The 18480-nt window shown below is 40.6% G+C and overlaps 1 protein-coding gene across 11 annotated transcripts in view; it reads right to left on the reverse strand.

The window, feature by feature from the left end:
• Nucleotides 1–9194: 9194 nt before the first annotated feature.
• ELF2 (E74 like ETS transcription factor 2) overlaps nt 9195–18480 on the reverse strand; it is an 89474-nt gene continuing 80188 nt past the window's right edge. For 7 of the 11 annotated variants that reach the window (XM_060106117.1, XM_060106127.1, XM_060106108.1 and 4 more), the window contains 5 exons: nt 17199–17237; nt 16751–16837; nt 13187–13379; nt 11685–12035; nt 9195–10927 (listed from right to left, as the gene is read on the reverse strand). In XM_060106117.1, coding sequence (XP_059962100.1) covers nt 10300–10927; nt 11685–12035; nt 13187–13379; nt 16751–16837; nt 17199–17237 — 1298 coding nt within the window. In that variant the 3' untranslated portion in view covers nt 9195–10299. The remainder of the gene's footprint in view (nt 10928–11684; nt 12036–13186; nt 13380–16750; nt 16838–17198; nt 17238–18480) is intronic. The other 4 variants (XM_060106147.1, XM_060106137.1, XM_060106184.1 and 1 more) reach the window with 1 other exon arrangement.

The following is an 18480-nucleotide window of genomic DNA, read 5'->3' on the forward strand; positions in this document are numbered from 1 at the left end:
ACAAGTTAACAGGCTATGGTTTGGGGGTGGAACTGGGGGTGGGTGGGAATGCCGCTGAGCAGAAGGGCTTCTGGAATACCAACAAGTCATCCTTCAGCATTACCACGGCCGCAGGCCTAAGCACTTACCAGTATGCTTTTGTTGTTTGTATTTGTCTTCATTTAAAATGTAATCACGTGAGCGTTTTATGTAAACAGGTTTTTAGTAGTATACAAATCTTGATAGGTGGCACTTTTATATTTTATTTTTACTTCCCCTCTAGTCTTTCTTTGCAGGCAGCTCTGCCTTGTGGACCATCAGGGTAACCTGAAGGCATAACAGTAAATAACAAATCTCTATTCTAAATTTTTTTAAGTATGTTCCATTACTGAGTTTCTCTTATTCCATCCCTGTGTGTACCTTTTGATCCAGCTTTTCCTTTTATATCCCATAATATTTTGATTGTGGTTGTAATTAGAGTCTTAGAAATTGTGCAGATTCTTGATGACAGAGAGAGAGAGTGGATTTTTTTCTTCTTCCTCCATGCCATATTTCAGTAGATTCCATTCTACGAGGTAGTAGGAATGGCCGCCTCATTTACTTAAGTAAAGCATAATGGTGTATATCTGTATAACATTTGAGTTCCTTATCTTTGGTTCTGAGAGCTTTACATATGATCTTAAAACTACTCTTAGTTTAAAATGGGGCTTAAAAGGTCCAAATAATTTGACCAAAGTCTCAGCTAATAGGTAGAGACAGGATTCACCCTCAGGTCTGTCATGACCCCAAAGGGCTCACTTCCTTCCCCACCACCATGTGCCCTTGGCCTTGAGTGAGTACAAATGGGGAGAAAAGTAATATTCTGGGGGTGGAAGAGATTTGTTGAATGCAAAATGGTCAAACACATAAGTCATACAGTATAGAGTTAGAAGCAAGATACAGAGGCTGAATAGTGGCTGTAGAGCAGATTTCAGTTATTCTGATATAGTAAAGCAGTATTGCTAAAACTAGAACATCTGATACTGTTTGCATAGTTTGATGGTGGCTTTTTTTAAAGGAAGCAGTAAGAGCTGTAGTAGTGTTTCAAACTAAAGGAGGAAATTGATGCAAATATTCTGTATTTGAATCATTCTTTTAAAACATGCAAAATTTTATAATGAAGGGAATGTTGCATCTAATTACACGATGTGTCTTAGACTTGAGAGATTTCCAAGATTTAAATTCTAAAAAGAGAGAAAAAAACACATGCTCATAATCATAATTGATTTCAATTTTTAAAAAAAGGAAAGGCATCCATAAAAATGAACGTGCTTGCATAAGGAGCTCTGATGAACTTTTTTAAATGACAGGTAGAAAAATATGGCACAGGCAGGCCTTTATCTAGAGTGGATGGATACCGGAATGGCAGAGGTCTGGAGCTGGGCTTATAAAAGCAAATCATGTACAAGGGCATGGGCTGTTAAGTAAAAAGACTTAGCTGTGACCACTGTGGTTCTATCTCTAGGGCCTCAGTTTTCTCATCCAGAGAGTATAGCATCATACCTGCCCTGTCAACCTCATAGATTTGTGAGGTGTTTGTAAAACGATATTGTAAATTGTAATATAATACATATGTAAGTCGTTGAGTAAACAATGCTTAAGATTCAGAGCAAGAAAAGGAAGGGTACTGTTCTGGATGTCCTAATGTATTCATGGATGTCCTAACAAGCCATTCTTCAGATCATTCCAAGGGGAATAATCCTTCAATTTTAAAGGGCAGAATTAATAGTGTTAATAGAAAATTAAGGGACTTCCCTGGTGGCACAGTGGTTAAGAGTCCGCCTGCCAATGCAGGGGACACGGGTTCGATCCCTGGTCCAGGAAGATCCCACATGCCATGGAGCAACGAAGCCCATGCGCCACAACTACTGAGCCTGCGCTCTAGAGCCCGCAAGCCACAACTACTGAAGCCCGCACGCCTAGAACCCGAGCTCCGCAACAGGAGAAGCCACCGCAATGAGAAGCCAGCGCACCACAACGAAGAGTAGCCCTCGCTCGCCGCAACTAGAGAAAGCCCGCGCGCAACAACAAAGACCCGAACACAGCCAAAAATAAATAAATAAATTTTTTTTTTAAAAAAAGAAAATTAAGCCCCAAATAGGTGAGGGGCTGATAGAATGGCAAGATTTTTTTTCCTTAACTCTTCCTCCAGGAAGTTGTGAGACTGTGGGTTGGTGATTCGGTTCTTTAACTTCAGGAGAGGATTTCAACCCTACTTTGATTTGTAAAATAGAAATATCTGCCTTTGGGGCCCTAGCTCCCCAGATTTTTGTGGAAAGCTCACTTCTAAGAAAATATTTATTAGGCATGTAGACAGAACCATTCCTCTTGACAGAATGTTAGGGAAAGCTTTGCTTCTTCTAAGCAGCTGGTAAACTGAGACATGAATCTCGGTACGTTGAATTCTTTTTTGCTTTGGCTGCCGAGACATTCAAAACCAAACCTTATAGCTGCATTTTAATTGCTGTGTAACATTCTATAGCATGTATTCTATTTTCTTTTGCCATCCTGCCTTTTTTTCCCTTGCATCATTGTCTCGTACCTGCTTGTTTCTGTTAACTTTCATTTATTCTTACGATATGTAAACTACCTGAAATTCTTTTGATAATAAAGCAGAGTATAAGTTAAATTGCCACACTGAACAGATTCAGGCTTCTAGATGTAGACCACTTGCATATGTATTGAAATATGATTACACAGTTCTGAATCATAGGGAGGAAACACCAGTCAGGAGATACGATGGGAAGCTGGACACGGGATACCGCGACATCTGCCTTACATTGGTAAACCTGAAGGGAACACCCAGCAAAATTCTGCAACATTTCACAATTTACTTTGTGAGAAAGTAAGATCATTGCATGGTGGGATAGACTTATTCAGACACTAACCTGTTCTACCCCAAGCCCTGCCTTTTTTTGTTGTTTGTTTATTTTTGGCTGCGTTGGGTCTTCATTGCTGTGCGCGGGCTTTCTCTAGTTGCAGCAAGCAGGGGCTACTCTTCGTTGCGGTGCGTGGGCTTCTCATTGCGGTGGTTTCTCCTGTTGCAGAGCACGGGCTCTAGGTGCATGGGCTTCAGTAGTTGTGGCACGTGGGCTCAGTAGTTGTGGCACGTGGGCTCAGTAGTTGTGGCTCGCGGGCTGTACAGTGCAGCCTCAGTAGTGGTGCACGGGCTTCGTTGCTCCGCGGCATTTGGGATCTTCCCGGACCAGGGCTCGAACCCGTGTCCCCTGCGTTGGCAGGCGGATTCTTAACCACTGTGCCACCAGGGAAGCCCCCCTGCCTTTTTTTGGATGGGAGGGAAAGGAGGTTGAGGCCAGAGAAGAAGTTGTGAATCTAGGCCTGCCACTGACAAACTGAACTGAAACTGATGAGTCAAGTTTTTCTGAACCTTAGTTTATTTATAATACAGGGAATAGACCAGGAAATCTCTTAAAACTGGTTTGCACTTCAAAACAATTTGAGTTACTGCTGCCACTGGTCAAAAAATGTTTTTGAAACTTTGGGGAACAGCTTCCCTATCCAGTTTTATGAAGGTTTCAAGAAAAAAAAAAAACAACTGTGAACTTGAGAGCCACATTTCGTTTTGAAACAGATGTGGCAGTACTTAGCTTAATTTGTGTCAGTTTCTTAACCTCAAGTGACTTGACTATTTCTAAAACAAATCTTCCTCGGCAGGAAACCTGTCTATTAAACATGTTTTAAAATTTAGGTTCTGCTCCAAGAAGCAATTCAAAAGTATTTTTTGAACAATGGTAGCATTGGTGGCATTAATATATAGCTTCCTGAAAGTAATTTTTTTTAAGGGACAAGGCGCATTAACACAGTGTACTGTTTCCTAAGACTTTAAAAGATTCATCCTAATTAAAGAGATATTAAGTATGAGAAAAAGGCTTTAGAATCAATGAAATATACAGTATGTACTTTTTTTTAATGTCTTTTTTATAAATAGCATATAGTTGGATATCTCTTTTTAATCCAGTCTACAATATCTGCCTTTTTTTTTTTTCCCCAGTACACAGGCCTCTCACTGTTGTGGCCTTTCCCGTTGCGGAGCACAGGCTCCGGACACGCAGGCTCAGCAGCCGTGGCTCACAGGCCTAGCCACTCCGCGGCATGTGGGATCTTCCTGGACCAGGGCATGAACCCGTGTCCCCTGCATCGGCAGGCGGACTCTCAACCACTGCGCCACCAGGGAAGCCCAGTATGTACGTTTTTTAAAAGCCATGTGTAATAGTTAATAGGTATATCTCAAACTACCTTTTTCTGTTGAACATTTTAGAAAAGCTTAGATTAAGACAGATCTCTAAGTGTAAAATTTTCCTTACTGCATCTGGATGGCAGTGGTTCCCAAACCTGGCTGCGTGGTGAAATCACACTGAGATATTTTTTAAAATACTGATGCCCAGCTCCCATTCCCACACACTGTAATTTTCTTTTTAATTTATTTATTCATTTTTGGTTGCGTTGGGTCTTGGTTGCTGTGCACGGGCTTTTCTCTAGTTACAGCGAGCGGGGGCTACTCTTTGTTGCAGTGCGCGGGCTTCTCATTGCAGTGGCTTCTCTTGTTGAGCACGGGCTCTAGGCGCACAGGCTTCAGTAGTTGTAGCATGCAGGCTCCATAGTTGTGGCGCGCAGGCTCAGTAATTGTGGCGCACGGGCTTAGTTGCTCCGTGGCATGTGGGATCTTCCCGGACCAGGGCTCGAACCCGTGTCCCCTGCATTGGCAGGCAGATTCTTAACCACTGTGCCACCAGGGAAGCCCCACACATTGTAATTTAACTGGTATGGGATGTGACCTGTGCAACAGGATTTTAAAATCTACCCAGGTGATCTAATGTGCAGCGAAGTTACCACAGTATTCCAGTGATTTCATGTCCTACAATCCAAATAATTTGCAGATTCTGTAAAAGTTTAGTATCCACCTTTTATGACAGTATCACGTCATTAAAATCTTTTAGACAGGGCCTCCCTGGTGGCGCAGTGGTTGAGAATCCGCCTGCCGATGCAGGGGATACGGGTTCGTGCCCCGGTCTGGGAGGATCCCATATGCCGCGGAGCGGCTGGGCCCGTGAGCCATGGCCGCTGGGCCTGCGCATCCGGAGCCTGTGCTCCGCAACGGGAGAGGCCACAACAGTGAGAGGCCCGCATACCGCAAAAAGAAAATAAATAAATAAATAAATAAAATAAATAAATAAAATCTTTTAGACAAAATTTTCTAGAAGTTAAACATACAATGGGATGGGAGGAAACGATATTCTGGGAGAAGACAACTCTGCTCTTAGTTTACAGTCTATTTATAGTTTGGTTTTGATATGGAGTATTTTGCATTAAATACTCATGTTTTGTTTGTATGTTCTCACTTGGGAAGTTGTAATATATCATTTATAAGTCCTGAACCCACAGCATAACTGCTGAGGTGCAGTGTTAAAAAAGATAGTTATGGATGCGTTAAAAAAGTGAAGTAGATTCATGTCCAGTCAAATACAGCATACCTCAGAGACACTGGGGGTTCAGCTCCAGACCACCAGAATGAGTATCGCAATAAAGCAAGGCATGAATTTTTGGTGTCCCAGTGCATATAAAAGTGACGATACTATAGTCTACTAAGTGTGCGATAACATTATGTCCAAAAAAAGGCAGTGTATATACTTTAATTGAAAAATACTTCATTGCTAACAAAATTTAGCCATCATCTGACCCTTCAGTAAGCCATAATCTTTTTTGGAGGGTTTGAAATACGTGAGCGTTACCAAAGACACAGACACAAAGTGAGCAAATGCTGTTGGAATAAGGGCGCCGATAGACTTGACAGCGGTGCTGCCACAGACCTTCAATTTGTATAAAACAAAGCATCTGCAGAGTGCAGCACAGTAAAAGGAGGTATGCCCATGAGTCTCTGCTGCACTTGTTTTTCAGAGGTTTCTTGGTGTGGTGCAGGAGGCGAGTCAGTGCACTTGCAAAGGGGGAAGAGTATCTTCTTCTCATGAGGACTGGCAGCACTGTGCACCAAGTCCGCACAGAAAAGGTTACAACTGTGGAGGACGACGATATAACCAAGGGGCTGAAGGACAGATGAACCGCAACCACAAAGGACCTGCACTGTGAACTTGCTGTGTTGGCTGTGGAACTAAAAGTAGGGTTCCTCTTGCCTCCCAAAAATATGCTCTGTAATGCCCTCCCATAATATAGACCAGGGGGCTTAAAGGATCAGGGGATGCTTTGTACGTAAAAGCCCAAATTTTGTTTTTGTTATCGTTAAACATGACTTGTTCGTATACAGTGATCAGAGACGCACTCTCTGAAGCATGCCAGGTGTCAGAGCCGAGTGGCTGGTAACGAACCAGGTGCCGTTGTCCCTTACATTCTGGTTTCATGGCCAACCCCTTACTGGAACTGCCCCTCTCTTGTCACTGTATCAATGTTGGTGGCTTCTTATTTGCTTGGCCCTTCCTGGAACACGTGATACTGTTGCCCACTGTTATCTTGACCTGAGCTGTCCTGTTAACCATGAATAGTCCCTGGTCTCCATTGCTGGGTTACTCTTCCTCTCCCCTAGCCCGTGTTGTCTTTATATACTTGATGCTTTCCAATCTTTTACTCAGAATTCACCCAGAGTTAAGACCACTCCCCACCCTGAATGGCTTCCAAGCCGATTTATTTCAGAAACATTTTGCTGTCTGTCACCTCCACCTCAAATCTAGGTGAGGGAAGAAAGAGCGGTCCAGAGAGAAGCCATCAGTGGCATGGCCCAACGAGGTATGAGTGCCTAAAATATTGGGGGAAAATACATGTCAATGTGTCCGTGGCCCGGAGATGCCCAAAACAGGGGTGGCCAGAGAGTAAGGCTTGGGAACGTAGGCAGGTGCTAGGTCAAAGGACTTTAATAAGAGTTTTACGCTTTGGATATTTATCTTTTTAGCAAGAGATGCCGTTGAAGAATTTAAAGCAGTCGCAAGGAAGTGATGGAAGTACACATTTTAGAAAGCTCTCATCTGGTAGCATGGAAGTCGGACTAGAGAGAGGCTTGAGAAGACAAAGCAGTAAGGTAGGGAGGATGGGAAAGGAAGCTGTTTAGAAGGTACCATCAATAGGACTTGGTAAAAGACTGGATATAGGAAGCAAAGGGTCTCGAATGGCTTTCACGCGGTGTCATTTGTTAAGCTAAGAGGAATAGATTTTCGAGAGAGGAGAGTTCCATTGGACACTCAGGAGGAAACAGCCGGCAGGGAATTAATTAAACCCATCTAAGACTTTCAGTCTAGCCTAGAACAATAGATTTGGTAGTAAAAACCACATGCGTGGATGAGGTTATCTAACAGTTATGTTGAAGCAAAATCGTAATGATAAATACAACTACTCTACGAGGAAAAGAGCCCCGTGCTAAGTACTACCTTTAAATGGGAAAGCTGAAGGAATACAAAGTAGGCTAAGAAAGTAGAGTTGGTCAGGCAGGAAGTAAACCAGAAGGGGGGGTGTCACGGGAAATCAAAGGGGAATTTTAAGAAGTAGGCTGATCACATGAAAAAATGAAGCCTCTGTTTGATGTGACTGTTGGGTTGCTGGAGACACCAGTGGGAACTGTTTCTAAGCAGAACTGACGGCAAGCTTCTGAAGAATATGGGCTGTTGGAACAAGGCAACCAAGGAGGTGTGAAAGGGGGGAAGATGGTGAGTACAGGGGGAGGCACACCTGCCTCCTTCCCAAGACGGCTGTTTGTTAAGGATGGAGGCTGGAATACGTAGATGCTCTTGCAGCAAGGGGTCCAGAAACGGAGTTCACAGCTCATGACCTCAGTGTTCTCTCTGAAGAGGTATACTGGCCATTTGGTAAGCAGGGTGGTGGCGAAAAGGCTGGGACTGCTGCTGGAAGGCGACCCGAGGAATAAATGGGCCGACTGCTGGTCACTGTTCAAAAGCCTGGCCAGACTGGAAAATGTAGCCACGTCAAGTCATTGTTACGTGGTTCTTCTCTGATACACTGGACACAAAAAGCAAATGTAAGTTATAATGACTAACTAACAGTTGGAAGGGTTACGATTAAACGCCATACCGCTGCTAAGTCCAATCAGAAGAAACACTCTGATTGGTATATACTGTCAACATGTGTTTCTAAATCTAGACCTTAGGTGAACTTACGCTGAAAGAGAGACAAAAATTTTCAGGTTAGAGTGGTGGAGGTAAGCAAGTAGCCTTGGCTTAACCTAATTAAAACCAATCAGTAGTACAGCACAGGCAGAAAGAACTGCTCATTTAAAATGTTTCATTAGTTATCCTCCATGTGATTCAGATTCGTAGCAAATACATTATTACCAAAATCCATAAATGTCCAAGTGCCTAAAATGCTCAGCATTTGGGGAGGGGTGTAGGCATGACGCAAGTTACAACCTTTGCCCTAGAAGAGGATTATGGGAGACGTAACTCAATGAAACTTCAGTGCAATAAAGACAATACAGTTAAGCGTCAAGGCATATGATACAGATTTTGAAAGCTGAAATATTTAGGAAATGTTTTTAAAGGAGGTAGAATTTGAGATTAACCCCCAGATGGGATAAGAATCAAGTGAGTTCTTCTCTGAGCTTTTATTAAAAGGTACCATCAAGTATGTTTATGGAAAAGAAAAGGTTACAAAGGGAGCTGTTATAAAAATCTTTGTTGACCTAAGTAGTGTCTGACCAAAAGCGCAATTAAAGGCCACAAAATATTAAGTATCGGTTTATTTAAATTTCTAAAAGATGTAAAAATAGACTTTTCTTTGTAGTAGAAAGAGCATTAAAGTGTGGAGTCACAGGACCTAGTTTGGTGTGAAATTACGTTCCTCTGGTCCCTCCACTTCCTAATTTGTACAAGGGCTCGAGTATTATTCATTCTTCCTCACCCTCAAAAGGTCTGAATGAGAAACAAATGGTCTGATTGGAAATATAAATTAAGTGTGGCCAACATTAAAATAATAAATTCATTATGTAAGTAGAACATTATAATAATTACATGATAGTAATTAGAAAGGAAGTGGAAACATGCAGATTACTTGCTAAATATTAATGTAATGGAACAAAACAGAAGTAGAATTTCTTCACGCAGTAGTTGGGAAGGAGAAATAGGACTTCTGTTACTTTGTAACTAAAACAGTATGTTTATAGTAGCTTTTGAATATTGTTATAAATATCACCAGAGACAAGATAAATTTCATTTCTATATTTCAGAAAACCTACTTGAATACACTTTGAAACAAGAGTACAACAAAATAGAATATACTTCAAATGTTGAATATACAAACTATTATAGTTCAAATCTGAACACTGGTACTTTCCCCTTAAACTTCAACTAAACAAAAAAAAAAAAAAAAAAAGAAAGAAAGGAAGAAAGAAAACGCCAGGCATTAGAGCTACCTGACAAAAATTCATGCTGAGCCTTAACTTCCAAGTGACAGGAGAACTGAAACGGATTATGTCTGCGCAGATGCCAGGGCGAAGTGAGTGACACAGGCACATTTACAGCAAAAGGAAGGCCAGAGCCAACTGTTAATTTGTCCACAATTAAGAAACTGACAGACTTAAACTACCATATAAAATGTTACATGTATATTCTATAACAATACTGTGCTAGGTACAAGATTTTTAAAATTTTTCTTTTAATAAAAAAGCTTTACACAAACAAGCCATTAGCTTATTTCAATAAAGAAAACCGAAAATTAGTCTAAGGCCTTTGTTTTCAGCTTAAGCTATATGATAAAAAAAAAAAAATCGCACTAGATCTTTTTTGCTATCTCTTTCTGAAGCTTTTGGATCCATTCTTCAATTCACATTCTAAAATACCTATATTAGCAGTCTTCACATAGCACCAGTTAAGTGAGTTCTGTGTGAACACAGTAATAATTGCTGGTATGCATATAAAATGCATCAAAAATTGCTATATGTAACAATGAGATCACCCATCCCAATCCCTCCCCACTGAAAACTATATAACCTCTTACAGAATGTTAGTGTTCCAAGTCTTAGTGTAACTTGATATTGTAGTGAGTTGCTTGGTCCCTTTCAATCCTTTTTCTTATTGACGGGTTCAGTTGTTTCCTACTGTAAGAGGCAGTTTTCTGTCAGCGTCTCAACATGTAGTTCACTTCCCACTGAAACATGGGATAGGTAATTTATTTCCAGTAAGTTTGATTGTTTTCTTATATGCATTAAAAATGTTTTAAAGTCTTTTGACTTCTCTTGATGACATCCTTGCAAATGCTTAATGTCAGGACTGTCACTAACATTCTAACGTCCGTGGGAGAGCTGCCCTTTTATTTCTCACATGTCACTAGTCCTTCTGTTTTCATAGTTACAGGAAGGGCAAGAGCTGAAGGCGCACTGACAACCACTACGTGGGTCACTGTCTTATTTCCATCTGCCGGTTTTTCCTCCTGTACCAGCTGCAAAGTTTTCACATCATGTTCCTGCTTTTTGGCCACTGCTTCCGATTTAATCTCTGGCCCTTTTATGACGGCGCTGATAACTCGGGGAGGAGTCTGGCCAGATGCCTGTTGAGGCGGCACTGCCAGCCTCATGACAGGCGCGCCATGGGCTATTGAAACCGGGGTGAGCGCTCTCACCGCCAGTGGCGTTCCAACAATGTTAATGCTTCCTGATCCAGGCAGGTTTGATTTTGTCTGCAGCTGACACTGTGCGAGCTGTGTAGCTGGGATGGTAATAATTTTGGCAGGCTGCATGGTGATTTTGTCTCCATTTTCAGTGGAGGCTGGCATCACAGTAGGGATTGTCTGAATCACCACCTTCGGAGAGGCCGCTGTTGTTGGGCTAGTGCTGGTTATCAGGGGTGCACCTGCATTAACTGACTGAACGGCCACAGTTGAAATTTTCTGCCCCAACGATGTCATTACAACAGGCACTTGCATTGCCACACGAACTGTCCTAGTAGAGGTAAAAAATAAAGTTGATTATATTTCATGTTAAACTATAAAATAGGTCTTTTGAGCAAAAAGATGAATGCAAATCCAAAACATATAAAACTAGTGCTCCCAAATTTTACAAATGTACCAAAAACCCCTTAAGTTTAGAGTATGAAATACCATGAGACGAATATATTTTAAAAACTAAAGCCTAGGGCTTCCCTGGTAGCGCAGTGGTTAAGAATCTGCCTGCCAATGCAGGTGACACGGGTTCGAGCCCTGGTCTGGGAAGATATCACATGCCGCGGAGCAACTGGGCCTGTGAGCCACAACTACTGAGCCCGCGTGTTTGGAGCCTGTGCTCTGCAACAGGAGAGGCCGCGACAGTGAGAGGCCCATGCACCGCAATGAAGAGTGGCCCCTGCTCGCCGCAACTAGAGAAAGCCCTTGCACAGAAATGAAGACCCAACACAGCCAGCCAGCCAGCCAGCCAGCCAGCCAGCCAGCCAGCCAGCCATAAATCAATCAATCAATCAATCAATCAATCCCTAAAGCCTACGTTAAATTCCATCCGTAAGACCCTAAAAATCCATTCAGGTTAGAGGAGACATCTACTTTAACAACAACAACAAAATACATTTAAAAATGCCAAGCACTTTTCAAAGTCCTGACAACAGTGAGTTCTTAGAATGCAAATATTAAAAAAGGGAACATATCATTTCTGCCAAAGAGTTTTCTAAAAATTAAACCCGTTACAACTAATGGTTTCCCTCACTTACCTTGGAGCTGCTGTTGCTGATACAGATGCGGTAGTAGTAGGAGACCTGGACGAAGCATCATGACCAGGGGGAGTGATGTTCACAACTCTAGCTACACCCTTCTCTGCTTTGGAGCAGTTCAGAGGAGATGAGTTTTTCCCACCACGCACAGAAGTTGCTGCTTTCAAGAGACTTTCTGCAGACAGTGACACTCGTTCTAATGATTTTTCGTCAGCAGCTGCTGCTAAATCTTCATTACAGGTTTCACTTTTGTCATCATCTATGACCACTATGTTCTTGGGCATATCCTTGAACTGATATACAAGCCTCTGTCCTTCAACCTTTGCGAGAATACCCCTTTGGTAATAATATCTGTCAGGAAAAAGTACTAAATAAATCAAGTACATTACATTTGTTCTCCCCACCTCCCTACCCTCCAATAAAAACACCATGTAGAAGAGATGCTAACAGAAACATTCACTGATTCTAGTAAGAGATAAGGAGGAACTCACACTGCCTGGATTGTTCAAAAGGCTAAGAATTTGAAGTAGGAATGAAATTAGAACCTGGTGCCACTGGTCTTATATAACCTTGAGATCTGTAAAGTAGCTAAAAGCTCATTCTTAAAGGAAGTAATTTAACCTAAATACAGAATATCTTACTGTACAGCTGGCCCTCCACGTCCCTGGGTTCCTCATCCATGGATTTAACTAACCCATGGATCGAAAATACTCGGGGAAAAAAGAATTCCACAAAACAGCAAAACTTGAGTTTGCCATGTGATAGCAATTATTTACACAGCATTTACCCTGTGTTAGGTATTACATGTAATCTAGGGATGATTTCAAGTATACAGGGGATGTAGGTGGGTTATAGGCAAACACCACGCCACTTTATAGAAGGGATTTGAGCATCCATGGATTTTGGTATCTGCGGGGGGTCCTGGAACCAATCCCCCTCAGGGACGACTGTATTTTACAGACACTGGTAAAAACTTAGTTCTGATTTACATAGGTTATAAAAACAATCTGATGTTACATGGAAAAATTACCTAAGCCATGCTTAATAGAAGTGAATCTGTGGTATATATGAATACTGTCACTAAACTATGTTCATTTACAAAATACCCTTAATTAGAATAAGCCACGTGCATTACAAAGTTATGTGGGTTCCTCCAACTGACAAAACTTAAGAGAAAGTTTCATATCAAGATAAATCCATTATAGTAAGTTTGCAGGAACTAAAGAGCAAATTCACAATTTGGAAACTGTATTTTGTTTGGGTTTAATTTTCTGAAAGGTGCACATTTCCCACAAAAATGGATTTTCCAATGGTGTTGGAAATTTTAGCCGTCTAGACCAAACGCCTGTCTCCCCACCTGCGTCCATATACAAGAAGCTCCTCTAGAAAATCCCCCCCAAATTACAAGCAAGGGATTTTAACAGCTTCTCTTTAAATAGTTAATAGACAATATTAAGAGATATGTAAGTTTTGTCTGAAAACTCTTTCTTTTGGGTTCTTACCTCAGAGCTCGTCCCATAGTTTCATAGTTCATGTCTGGCTTGTTCTTATGCTTTCCCCAAAGCTTAGAGACAGCCTTTGAATCCACAAGCTTGAATATGCCTTTTTCTCTCTGAGTCCACTTAATATACCGGGGACAAGTATTTTTATCTTGAAGTAGATCTAAGAGAAACTCCCACAAATAGGTTGTGTTTCCTTTGAAAACAATCATAGATATTGATTAAAGATTAACATAATTAAAAGCAAATATTTACTTATGCTGGATAAAAAAATCAATTAATTTACCATTGGTGAAGCACAAATGTACCGAGAGTCTGTCATGAAATACTTGACTAGATCAGCAATCATTTGTACAGTGTCAAATTGTGTTGTCTAGTAAATAACAACAATTCAAAAAATAAACAATAGTTTGAAACAATATAAGCTATAACATAAGGCCAGGCACAATTATATTTCAAATGAATGATAGAAAATAATGTCTGAGGTTTCAGGAGTGAACATAAAGTGGATTGTTAAGACATTATCAAGTCTTGGAAGATGGCTAAGATTTGCATAGAAGGAAAGGAAGGACTCTAGGTAGGTAAAATAAGAAACTGAGTCCCAAAGGGAAGAGAGCATCACTCTTCTTTTCTTTTCTTTTCTTGGAAGGTTGGGGAAGAGTAGTGGGCAGTGGTTATGAGAAGACTAGAAGACTAAAAACAGGCTGCTGTTTTTCTTTTATTCCCTTTGTAAGCCTCTAGGTGCAGAGGTTCTTAAATTGATGAAAGAACAGAAGAGAGTCCCGAGAAGAAGATCAGAATACATATGCCACCAGTGAGCCACCAGGTCATCTCCAGGCTCCTACTCAATAACCCTTTACTATCATCAAATCCAGATCCAAGTTACGGGCTACATGAGAAGAACCTTGAGGGTGGGAGGCTTCCACATCAAGCCACTGCTGCTACTCAATCGAAACGCTGATGTTTTTCTCCTCTAGCATTTCATTTTCATCCTGTATTTCCCTGAAAATTCAGTCAATCCATTAACCCATAGTTGAGCCCCGTGTACATCTACTGACTTTAAAAAAATTAACCTTCAACTTTACAATGTTATTTGTATCTCTTCAACTTTACTATGTTACATTTGTCCATCAGCACCAATACCTAAAAACTCTTAGTATCAAACCGTGCATAACTTTCAACTACATCACTCTCAACTTAATCAAGATATGTAGCTGGGGCAGTTTTATTTTATGACCTAGAGATTATAAGAACTTATTCTGGAAGAAATTTTTGCACAACAGACAATGCCTTGCACACAGTGGGATTTGAGTACTTCTGTGTCTACTGAAATAATCAGACTCATCAACATTCTTTAGGTTGTCTTTAAATGCTTCGCCCTAGTTCCCATCCCCAAGTTAAAATTAACAATTCTATTTCTGGTTTTAAGGAAAACAAGTTCGAAAGGGAAGCCTTCTTTATCAGACAAGGTAGTTCACTAAGTCTATGCAGACATTATCATTATAATTTTGCAGAAGAGGAAACACTGACTGGATTTTTAATCCAGGGGTGACTGTAATCACTTTAATCTTCACATTTCAACAGGTTGCCTCAAGTTTAATAATACAAAACTGAAATTTTAATGAAATGTGATTTTGACTGGTAAAAATAGGTTATCACAAAATTTTTTGCCAGTTTTAAACATAAGGTCTTTGAATACAAGAGACACCACTGATGATGGAATAATTTTTTTTTAAGTAATAACTGGGACTTCCCTGGTGGCGCAGTGGTTAAGAATCCGCCTGCCAATGCAAGGGACATGGGTTCAAGCCCTGGTCCGGGAAGAACCCACATGCCATGGAGCAACTAAGCCCGTGCGCCACAACTACTGAGCCTGCGCTCTAGAGCCCGCGGGCCACAACTACTGAGGCCCGCACACCTAGAGCCGGTGGTCTGCAACAAGAGAAGCCACCGCAATGAGAAGCCCACGCGCTGCAACTACAGAAAGCCTGCACACAGCAACAAAGACCCAACGCAGCCAAAAATAAATAAAATAAGTAAATAATTTTTTAAAGTAATAATTGTATATTTACAGTTCAACTTACTAATACTACTATTATGTAAGTTTTAAAGTTTTCAATATAAATTAAAAGATAAAACCTAAGATACCAGAAATGTAAAACAACCATAGACACAGAAGAAAATAAAAGTATCCTAAATCTGTCCCAAATTGAATAAACAGTTCCTAAATAAATAAGGGTTTACTGTAACTGGATTTTTTTATTTTTTAGTCTAAATTTCTTGGTAGGCTTACTAGACTTAATTTTTTTTTTTTTTTTTTTTTTTTTTTTTTTTTTTTTTTGGCGGTACGTGGGTTTCTCACTGTTGTGGCCTCTTCCGTTGCAAAGCACAGGCTCCGGACGCGCAGGCTCAGTGGCCATGGTTCACGGGCCCAGCCGCTCCATGGCATGTGGGATCTTCCCGGACCGGGGCACGAACCTGCGTCCCCTTGCATCGGCAGGTGGACTCTCAACCACTGCGCCACCAGGGAAGCCCTTAATTTTTTTTTTTAAGAGATTTAATTTTTGCTTTTATTATTTAAAATGAGATATATCAGACTACCCGTTGAGGATGCAATAAATTTGAATATACGAATCCAAAATGTATCCAACTATTGAAAACATTCATGGAAGTGATAAAATTTTGGTTATCAGATTATCAGAACACACCTAAAACCCTTACTAAGATCACTTGAAATCAACTTATGCCACAAATTACCACAGCAGAGAATGTAGAAGGCTTATTGCTATTTTTGTGCTTAATGAGAATATACAAACTCTAAAGCAAACATGTTAAATTTTTGTTCTAAGATCCTTACTGACATGACTGAAATCTGCTGGTTGGAAAACTAAATTCACCTTGCATTGAATCAGTTAAGAAAAGCTAAATTCACCTTGCTTCTATCAGTTAAGAGAGTATGGAGAAATGAAGTCTTAGTTTTGTAAAACTTTCAATTCTAAGTGACTCTCCATGAGGATGCCTGCCGTTATACATACACACATCCTCCAGAACAACAGCTCTTAATACAGCTGTGTATCAGATTGCAGTTAGGGCCTTTTCCAAATTCAAACGCTTGCCCACCTCCACTCCCTGCAGTTTATCTAGGCCTCCACTCCCTACAGTTTTATCTCAGTGGAGTAAGGACCAGGCATAGATAGTTTGAAAAAGCTCCGCATGTGATGCTCATACAGCCCTGATTAAGAACTACTACCAGGGCTTCCCTGGTGGCGCAGTGGTTGAGAGTCTGCCTGCCGATGCAGGGGACACGGGTTCGTGCCCCCATCTGGGAAGATCCCACATGCCGCGGAGCGGCTGGGCCCATGAGCCATGGCCGCTGAGCCTACGCGTCCGGAGCCTGTGCTCCGCAACGGGAGAGGCCACAACAGTGAGAGGCCCGCGTACCGCAAAAAAGAACTACTACCAGAGACAGTACTCTCACATGTGCGTGTACTAGAAGTAATTTTCCTACAAATGTACTTGACTAAAAAAAACACCATCTCACCTACAAAACAGCCCTCCCCAAATTACCTTTTCCTTCTCTGGGTTTCTTCTTTATACCTAACTCAGGAGACCCATTGGAAATTGGCGATTGCTGGGTCTTTGGTTTACGGCCAACTGGAAATAAAAGATATTGAAACCACACGTTGAAAACAGGAAAAATAACAGAAGCATGATAGCAGGCTTTTTGATAACAAATTATTCATGAAACTGGATACTAATCTATGGATTAATATATTCAGTGTATATAAAAGTTGCTTTTAAAAGAACATGAAAAGCACTTCTGCAATTTTAGATTACAGCAGTTAGTGGATAGTAATGTCAATGTACATGGCAAGTCAGGCACTACTAACCCATTATTTACATGGTCAGAGCCTCAATTTGCTAACCTTTTCCAATAATGTAGCAATGGAAACAAATTCTTAGTACAAACTTTTGTTTTCTGTTCTACAGAATTGTTAGAAAAAGCTTTACCTACCGATTGCAGAGGATCTGATAATCTGCGAAGCCCTTTGAGCTCAAATGAGGAAAAGTAAAAAATATTATTTTAAACACTCTCTACTGCTCTGAGCCAATCAATTCACCAGAATTTCAGCATAAATTTCCCCACCTCAACGTGCAGGTACATTATAAGGATAAAAAAATCTTCCAAGCGATTACTTCGTAGGTCTAGTAGATGTTTGCGCCCTTCCTTTTGTTTCCCCTCACTTCTGCCATAAGGCTCTCTGAGAGAGACTAGCATCCACAATGAACAGAAAAGCAAGAGCTATACTTCTCTACAGTAAAGAAAGCTTAAGCCTGAAATGTGTTGTATTCAACCCTCAGCCCTGCCGGATCAATGCTGGCAGTGAGGGGAAGCCTCAGGAAAGAGACTGGGAATATTATATATACTATTACTGATTTGGCGATTTGTCCTAACATCTGGGATTTCTGATGTCTCTACTCTTCATTAGCAAGGATTATCTAGAGCTAAATTAAAGTGCCTTAATTTATATGTCAAAAAGCATAGTTATTATATTCTAGGATTTCATTAAGACATATGCTTTGGCAAAAATTAAAACAGAAAGTTTACTGGCCTCCCTTGTTAAAACAGAGCTTAATTTCTCAATTTAAATAATACTTATATGTACAAATCAGTCAGTTAATAAGACTGACGTCTTCACCATCTCCTAAATTCAATCACAAAAGCCCAACTTCCTTAATGGAAAGATTAGCCCCAAAAGGCTTATTCTTATAAAGCAGCATTTCCCAAATGGTATTACGTGAGAAATAGGTTATTCATCAGTAGGAAAAACGGTTCTACAGTCAAATTAACTTTTAGAACCGCATGCTGTCTTCTCTTGGAGATTTACAATGCACATTAGTATATTAAAGGCTCTAGAAATAAAAAGAAGCCTCTACTATTAAAAAATACCTACCTAACTTTGTATGTCCCAAAGGTACTTAACCACAAATGAATAATTAACGATGTTGCATGTAATTTTTAAATTGTCATTCATTAAGACCACCTATTTTCAAATACGTAATAAGATTAGTATTAAATTGGCAAATTATTTCCTGGTTTATACCATACCACCACATAGGCAGATCAACCTGTTTATCTAGAGGTCTTGGTTCCCTAAATGATCTCAGCTTTTCATAGTCTTTTCCCTCTTCATTTAAATCTAAAATTTTCTTAAGTATTTTGTAATAGCTTCCATAAGACAACCAGCCGAAGGCTATAGAGGGCAGTGGGTAAACAGGGCTATTTATATGTATTC

This window comes from Mesoplodon densirostris, chromosome 1 (genome assembly GCF_025265405.1).
Source record: "Mesoplodon densirostris isolate mMesDen1 chromosome 1, mMesDen1 primary haplotype, whole genome shotgun sequence".
Taxonomy (NCBI): Eukaryota; Metazoa; Chordata; class Mammalia; order Artiodactyla; family Ziphiidae; genus Mesoplodon; species Mesoplodon densirostris.